We start from the raw sequence: 8,828 nt of genomic DNA, 5'->3' as shown, positions 1-8,828 counted from the left end.
AGCCGTTGTTTAACACCTTTGTTTATTTATTTCTTTTCTTTTTTGATTCCACTATAAATTATTCCTAGTAGTAGCTATAATTTGATTTTAAGAATAGAGCTTGAAGTTAAGCCACTGGGAATGGAGGAAGAGAAAGAATGGGAAAGGGTCTCCAGGGTGACAGGCCAACTAAGAGGGGGGAATAGGATGTAAATTAATTAATCCAATCCAAAACTGTGAGGAAAGATAGAGGTGAAGTGGTTCTTGCTCAAACACTGTCCAATGGTATGCTGATGGTGATTTTCAAAAGCGCTGATCAACATAAAAGTCTGGGGGGGGGGGGAGCATTTATTCCAGGTGGCAAACCTAGTGTCAAAGGAGTCATATATGGAGCAATGTCTGCATTCATGTCTCTGATTCTGATCCTGTGTCTAATTAAATCCACTTGCCTTAAAAGTCAAGGGGGAGAGCAAAGTTTTGCCCAAGACAGTTTTTTTGGGATGTATGTTTTTCCCAGTGAAGGAGTATGAGAGGCCTCCTCTTAGATGCTTTAAATGCCAAAGATATGGTGGTATTGCATCAGTTTTACAATCATGAGTGATAATCCAGACGAAGGCATTAAGAGTGTGCAGTTGAGCTTTTCCACAACGACATAAAAGAAAATGATATGGCAGATAAAGTTGTCAGTATATCTTTTGGGGAAAATGGAGTATAGTGGTTTTAAAAGAGTGTTGAGTAGGAGTGGCAAAGGCAATGGGAAACAGATAAGAGAAGGATACACTTTTACTCAATTAAAACATATGTCAAGAAAGGATCTGTTTATTATGGGACAGACTGAACTGAATCAGTTAAATTAATTAGACGACTGAAAATGGGCCATTGTGGGTTGGAGAGTGGGTTGAAAGCTATTGGAAAACACCCTGATGGACTATAAGTGTGGTAGTCTAGAAACCGTAAAGCATGTTTTGTTAGATTGTCACAAATATAGTGAACAGAGAAGGGAATTATTTAAAGAGATCTCAGAAGTAGGCATGTCTTCATTTTCAGTTAAATTGAGATGGAAAGAATTGGCAAACAGTCCAGAAACGGATTCTTAATTTTTACGCTGGACATGGCTGTGGACTGTATCCTAGAATCCAATGGGATCGTCATTCTGGATCTGAACAGTGGAGGGCAGTAATGCACTATCGGGTGCACATATACCAAATATAAAAGAAGAAGACGTCTGTCTTATGCTGATCAGATGGTCCTGTTTTATGTTACTGAAATTTGAGGCGCTTGCTACCGCTAAATGTCTCCATACGCTACATAAATTTGAAGTTTGGACGTACCGTGGTGTGAAACCGTGACTGTGTGTAAAATCTAAAATAGATATTGTGTTTTGCATTTCAGGGCAGCGCCGTATCTGGGCCAACGTTATGGGAAAATAATACTGAGGTTTCAACTTCAAGCATCACTGCGCGATGCATGTTTCACTCTCTTGCCTAATGAAGGTAGTGCGATTACTTTTACTTTTAATAAAGAAATGAAATACATTACTCACTGTAGTTGTCTAATAATGACGTGCCTGTGCTGCAACATGAGCCACATCTGGACTTCGGGGGTGTATTTTACGAAGTGAGAATTCGTCTAGTTTTCATGCATACACGTATTTGTAACTGAATGAAATTCAACTGGATTAAAGTTCACTCGCTTATGCCCGTTGCCCCTGATCGTTAGCTAGCCAGGTACAATGATATCTCATAAAAAACACGTTTTCAACGTACAAAAATGCCAAGTTACTCAAAAGTATTGATATCAAAATGACGCCAAGTTACGGTACTACAAACAATATAGGCTATCTTGCCTCACCGAAATTTAATAACATGTATTCCAAAGCAATGCTACCCAGTATTTCCTCAATTCTTTAAAGTCACTTGGCCCTGTGTGTATATAAGTGTGCAGTACATGGACAGGCCAAACATATGTGTGGATGGCTTTCTCACAGTCATGATTGATTGAAAAGGCATCTATATGTCCAATTTGTATTGGTATGTATGTATTTTGGTGGCCAGCCTTTCTGTTGTGTGAATGATTGTATGTTTCTTGGTATAAATGTCTGTTCGTAAATGTGAATGTAACATGCTGCGAGAGAAATGTCCCCATGGGGATAAAGAAGTTCTCTATGTATGTATGTACAATATGTATTTTACATGTATTTATTGTATGTTGCAAATATACAATCACTTGTACATTTAGTCAAATTCAGTTCAGAAGCAAGTATAAACATATGTTTTCTGGAGAAATATGCTTCCTGTAGTGACTGACCAGCAGTTTTCTACATGAATTTCCATGTGTTCAATGAGGCAATACGAAATATTTGACACTTTGATCTGACACAACGTTTGCATGACATTGTAATATGGTAAGGTTACAAAACACAGGGCCAAGTGACTTTAAAGAATTGAGGAAATACTGGGTAGCATTGCTTTGGAATACATGTTATTAAATTTCGGTGAGGCAAGATAGCCTATATTGTTTGTAGTACCGTAACTTGGCGTCATTTTGATATCAATACTTTTGAGTAACTTGGCATTTTTGTACGTTGAAAACGTGTTTTTTATGAGATATCATTTCTTTTTGCAAAGCGTTTTATTACGAGAGTGAGAAATGCGAAGTGACCCTGTAAGAAACGGTTGTGAATTATGGCTATCATTGTGTGAATTTGTACAGTCTGAAGAGCGTGTACGTTTAGCAGTTTCGGTTTGCTATATATGTAAAACAGTGGCTGTGACAAATGGTGCGGTGGCGTAATTGTGAACGCATCAGAAAAGGTTAAATATGGCAGGGTGTAGCTATGTAGGCTACTCACGGATTTGACGGGCATCCAACGAGCCTTGAATGACAAAAGAATCAGCAAGCCCGTAGAATTAGAGCTGCCTAGGTCGCAACTTGTGTACCCTTCTGTCCTGCGCCGTTGTCTGTTATTTCGTGAAGATGCACTTTTAGTGTTTGTAAGGTTTATAAGGCATTTTGATAGGCTTATCTGCAGGTAGGAATCCTCTTTGCTGTTTTGTTAAGCTAGAACCTGAAAAGTTGATAGTGGAGAATAGGAGCAGACGCATATGTCCCAGCAGGCTTTGCATATGAGAAAATAACAAGTGTGAGATAAATTAGGCGAAATGATGAAATTGCGTAGTTGAAACAACATGTTTTTTTTTTAGCAGAATGGGCATGTAGGTGAAGGTTGACATGATCACAGACTATAGTGCGAAGTAAATGAAGTGACCATGAGCGAGCTTAGTTTCCTTATCAAACGGTACATATAACAGTCTGTATTTAATGTTCGTTGTTGAAGTGGAGGGTTAAATAACGTGTGCAATCTATCGCACAAATATGTTTTTCTCATGTTCAGTGCTAGTAGTTATACTTATGAGTGAATCATGATTTTAGATGTAATGTTTTAATGCGGAGTTGCGGAACGTACAGACGTAGTAATTGTTTGTAGCCTATGTGGCTAGATAGAGAACAGGGCGAGGTAACATGAATGTAGAAACGTGGCGTTTGCTGATATGAAGGTTTTGTACGGTAGCCAAGTGAAGAAATATAGTTAGTGGAAATGGCACAGTGGTGAACTGGTGTAACTTTTTAATAAAAGGAATACATTTGCGTCATGAAATGCATATGGGTGGCCGTGAGTGAGTTTTGGTAAAGCAAATGTAAGCGTAAGAAAATGTTAGTGTAAAAGAGGAAATGATCTGCCTGAGGGCGAGTCGGGATTCAAGCTTTCAACCGGAGGTTTACCAGCCCGTGACTTCGTTAGTGCAGCACCATGCCGTAGCTATGCAGTGAGTGAAATATCATTAGCAAACCTGCCGGTGGTTTTAAAAAAGAACACAGGCCAGTAAGCACAGAAGAGCTCCCGTTGAATCCATATGGCTTAGCAATATTGTAGCCGGTTAATAACTGAACGTACAGACGGTAAGTCATAATGCATATGGCTTAGCAATATTGTAGCCGGTTAATAACTGAACGGTGAACGGCGGGTAGATATGGTGCAAAAGCAATAATTGATAAGTAGTAGATAATAATTAGTGAGGGTCGAAGCAGGTTAAGGAAACGTGTTCCTAGCTGGGTTTGAACCTAAGACCCCATGTTCCCAAGACTGTAACCTTGCCCACTAGGCCACGGGCAGACTAGCTGTTTAGACTGCGGAGTTGCAGAACATACATACGTAGTTGTTTGTAGCCTATGTGGCTAGATAGAGAACATGGCGAGGTAACATGAATGTACAAACGTGGCGTTTGCTGATAAGAAGGTTTTGTACGGTAGCCAAGTGAAGAAATATAGTTCGTAGAAATGGCACAGCGGTGAACTGGTGTAACTTTTTAATAAAAGGAATACATTTGCCGTCATGAAATGCATATGGGTGGCCGTGAGTGAGTTTTGGTAAAGGAAATATAACCGTAAGAAAACGTTTGTATAAAAGAGGAAATGGTCTGCCTGAGGGCGAGTCGTGATTCAAGCCTTAAACCGGAGGTTTACCAGTCTGTGACTTCGTTAGTGCAGCACCATGCCATAGCTATGCAATGCGTGAAATATCATTAGCAAACCTGCCGGTGGTTTTAAAGATCACAGGCCAGTAAACACAGATTAGCTCCCGTTGAATCCATATGGCTTAGCAATATTGTAGCTGGTTAATAACTGAACGGTGAACGGCAGGTAGATATGGTGCAAAAGCAATAATTGATAAGTAGTAGACAATTATTAGTGAGGGTTGAAGCAGGTTAAAGAAACGTGTTCCAAGCTGGGCTTGAACCTACGACCCCGTGTTCTCAAGACTGTAACCTTGCCCACTAGGCCACAGGCGGACTAGCTATTTACCCTGCAAATGTTTCAGAGTAGAAAGGTATCGGTATTTTGCGTGTGTATGCGCGTTTTTGATTGGGTCGTGTAGGTGAAGATTTGGCTGGTGTCAGTGAAATGTCCAATGGGGAGACATGTTGTTAGTGGGAAAGGCGGCAGGAAAAATAAGAATGAGAAGAAGAAAGAGAAGAAGAAGGAGAAAACGCAAAATCCCCTTAGTTTGGGGCTTTATTGTGTGGACATGTGAAGTTGTTTATGAGTTCTGTTTGTTGAAATGGGGTCAGAATGTACAGAATTTAATGTTTTTAAGGGCTGAGTGTCTGTGGCTGTTGTGGTTATTTCTGTGGGGAACCCTGAAAAGTGCCAAACTCTCGGTGCTGTATAGGTATGGGGGCATGCCCCCGCCAAGGCGTAACTTGGCGGGATGGCATACCTGCCATCCCAATTCCAATGCTGGTTCGAAGGACTAGTTACCGAAAGGCTTTGTCATATGACATTGCATTATCGAGGAGGAGGATTTTTGGAGAAGCATCTCATTGGTTGCCAGAAAAAGGTTTTTTTCTTCTACTTTTTTTTTTTTTGTAACTTGTTCTGGGGTTTTGCATTTAGACGCAATGGCTTTTCAAACTAAGGTAACTGTAATCCGATGTAAATGTAACTGTAACTACACGGAGGATAGCATTTAATATTTGTTATTGTTTGTTTTTATAGCCCGTTCTCCATGGATATTTCAGAAGCTCGTGTTCTTGGAGAGTTAGAATTGGTAGGTTTTTTTTCTTCTGAAAGTAGACCTGAAATAATTAAAACATTTTATGATTCGATGCCCCGTGTATGTATGAAGCCTGACTGTGTTCACTATGCTTATTGAACTGATTTCTACTTTTTAAAATTAATTTAAAAAAAATTTTTTTTTTTAAACGGTCTTGTATCTTTTGGCATATTTTTGTCCTCCCCAGCTTTAGCTCTTAAGGGCATTGAATATGACCAAGTCCCCGTTAATCTAATCAAGGATGGAGGCCAACAGGTAACATTGTCCAATATTTAAAATGCATGATAAATTAGCGGGTTAATTGTTTGCATTCAGTTATACCCATAAGAAATCCAATGTCTTTGCTTACATTTTTAGCTAACTAGCCAATACAAGGAAATAAACCCCATGCAACAAGTGCCAGCGGTTACAATTGATGGCGTTACCCTGTCGCAATCGGTAAGTATTGACTGTAGGCATAATGCTTGCCTTATTTAAAACTTGCTATGTCATTAACCTAGATTTTTAAAAGTTTACTTGCTTTATTCTGTCCAATGACTGAGATGGTTGCATTTATAATACTGGGTTCTGTATGTGACTGTTTTGGAAGATATTTCAGTATAAATGTGTTGATGATAGATGGGACATAAGTCCTTTCAGCGACACCAAAATGCGATATTGTAACCTGAACTCAAGTGAAACTCCTGGATTTATTCACGAAGTATTTAGCATCTTTTTTTTCCCAACCATTTAGTTCATTACTTGAACAAAATGAATATAGGACTGGAATCTGATGCTAGCCTCCAACCCTGTTTTACCAAGTGTTCGAAATGACTATTAGTACAGTGGAATGCATTCAGTTGACTAATGGTTAAACTGTTGTTGTTCTTTTGTTGTTATAGTTGTTCCAATAACAGGGTCAGCACAGAACTGTCAGATCATGTGCTGTCTTTTTGTCCTTAGCTGGCCATTATCCAGTATATTGAAGAGACCAGGCCAAGCCCTCAGCTGCTCCCCACCGATCCCAAAAAGCGTGCACAAGTGCGAATGATCTCTGACATCATTGCTTCTGGGATCCAACCCCTGCAAGTGCGTGACATCTAAGAGACACTGCTAGACAATAACAAGATCATAGGGAACTAGTGGACCATGAGACACACCCACAGTGATAAAGGCAGTTAAAGGACAGTCATGATGTCGTTGGTGCAGCAAAGGAATTGAGCAGATTAATAATTTTGGTTGTACTCCCATGCTCACACATACTATAAACCTCGTCTGTGCTTTAAAGCAGTGGCAATGATTTCATTTCACCATCTCACCTTTCACCTTACAGAATCTCTATGTGCTGCAGAAGATCGGAGCAGAGAAAGTGCAGTGGGCCCAGCATTTCATAGTCCGAGGTTTTGAAGGTATGGTCTTGGAGGAAAACAAGTTTTCAAAATATTTTTCAAAACCTGTAACCTGTTCATTTCTGAATATGGGTTTTGTATATGCACACATTGACTGGGGAAGGCTCATATGAAATAATAGGCAGCAAGACCCTGTACCCTGGAGAGTGAGAGTATCCACTGATGGCAGGCATTCATCGAAGTGTTCTCTGACACCAAGTTCTTCTATCCTAGGTGGTAAATGTACCGCTAATCCGGGGATCTTGTTATTCTTATACTTGCGTCATACCAGCAACTGAAAAAATGTGTAGCTCTGGTTACAGTAACTAATAGCTGTGCCAAGGAGGAACCTGTTATTTGAACTCATTGAAATAACACCATCTGGATTAATCTGGACACTGATTGGTAACAGCTCTGCCAGAGCAGCTGCACATCCGGCTAGCGAAACCGTCAATATGCTCAGTGTGCAACCCATTAATGGTGTCTCGAAATCACATGTATGAGGCCAATTTGTACTTACAAAAATGCACACCCCGATCAGCGTTTAAGCAAACCATGCACTTTGGATGCACAGAAAAAGGGAAAACAGTATCCTAACAAAATACGAGTCCACAGTAACCACGAATAGGCAGATTTAGCGATGTTAAAAGGCTGCAATTTTATTTACAAGGAAATTGAACAACACTATGCTGTATGAAAAGACATACAACCCAACATAACTCAAGATAAACTTGTGAGACTGTCCCTAGGAGGCTCACCGCTATCATGCTAATAAAGCAGTTTGCCAGAGGGGCCTTTATGGTGCTTCCACCTTCTGGAGTTTGAGGTTCTGTGGAGTTCAAGAGTGGAGTGTCCAGTTTGTGGTCTGGAAAATAAGAATCTCATTACAACAATACGCTAGAAATGCTGCAATGCATATGCCAGCAAGCCGCTGACTATTTTACGTCCTGTAGTTATAAGAGGAGAGAACGAACCCTGATCGATGAGGCACATCTTTTACTCATAACGCGTAGTCCATTCCAGCTTCTTTTGCATCAACAGGTGGAATTTAGTAGCTCCAGGTTACTAGGTTACTCTGTTTTTCCCTCCGACAGCTCTGGAGCCTCTCCTGAAACAAACAGCTGGAAGGTACTGCGTGGGGGATGAGGTAATAGGGCCCATTCGTTACATCAAGAATAAAAGAGTATCAAGAGTAAAAGTAAAAATCCAGCTTTATGAATGGCTTAATGTGTATGCAAAAAAACATGAGGATATCTGTAAGCCCACAGAATTGAATGCAATCTAATCATCTGTAGTCTGCACAAGTAATTCATTCATGTCTTCTCCTTATCTGGAGATTTTGTGTATGGTTCCAGTTCCAATAATATAAAAATGCTACACCTACTTTAAAATGGTGGAATTACTTCTGTTAATGGGCTATCTGAGCTCCAGTCATGGTCAGTAAACCATGTGTGCTCTTCCTTTAGATCTCAATGGCAGACATCTGTCTGGTACCCCAGGTCTACAATGCTGAGAGGTGAGATTTGCTAGTGAACTGCAGCAGAAATTTAAAATTCTAGTTATGTACAGAATTATACATCAACACCTAGTTATGAATTTGTCAATACAATGTTGCATTCATGTGCACAAATAAGATCTAATCTTTGTACTGTGCATCCATTAGGTTCAAAGTTGATGTCAGTCAGTTCCCCACTATAAAGAGGTTGAATCAGACCTTACTGGAGATTGACGCATTCAAAGAGAGTCATCCCTCTTGCCAACCAGATACACCCTCTGACCTGAAGTCATAGGATCACGCCGGAGACGTGACCATAGGAGTGATACTCTAACATGAATTGACAAATAAAACTGCTTTGATGTGAAGATGT

At 40.1% G+C, this 8,828-nt stretch overlaps 1 protein-coding gene across 2 annotated transcripts; it reads left to right on the top strand.

Moving 5' to 3' along the window:
* Window positions 1–1,181: 1,181 nt before the first annotated feature.
* gstz1 (glutathione S-transferase zeta 1) lies at window positions 1,182–8,823 on the top strand. 2 transcript variants are annotated; one of them, XM_035404639.1, is made up of 9 exons: window positions 1,182–1,472; window positions 5,536–5,587; window positions 5,781–5,848; window positions 5,951–6,031; window positions 6,536–6,661; window positions 6,906–6,981; window positions 8,055–8,107; window positions 8,427–8,476; window positions 8,624–8,823. In XM_035404639.1, exons 1-9 carry the CDS (start codon window positions 1,443–1,445, stop codon window positions 8,748–8,750), a joined length of 663 nt encoding a protein of 220 aa, XP_035260530.1. In that variant the 5' UTR covers window positions 1,182–1,442; the 3' UTR covers window positions 8,751–8,823. The 2 variants fall into 2 exon arrangements, with proteins under 2 accessions (XP_035260530.1, XP_035260618.1); XM_035404727.1 differs by lacking the exon at window positions 1,182–1,472 and adding an exon at window positions 5,362–5,456.
* The last annotated feature ends 5 nt before the right edge of the window (window positions 8,824–8,828 follow it).

The sequence above is a fragment of the Anguilla anguilla genome, chromosome 1 (assembly GCF_013347855.1).
Source record: "Anguilla anguilla isolate fAngAng1 chromosome 1, fAngAng1.pri, whole genome shotgun sequence".
In the NCBI taxonomy this organism is placed as follows: domain Eukaryota; kingdom Metazoa; phylum Chordata; class Actinopteri; order Anguilliformes; family Anguillidae; genus Anguilla; species Anguilla anguilla.
This window is presented reverse-complemented; position numbering and strand designations above follow the sequence as displayed.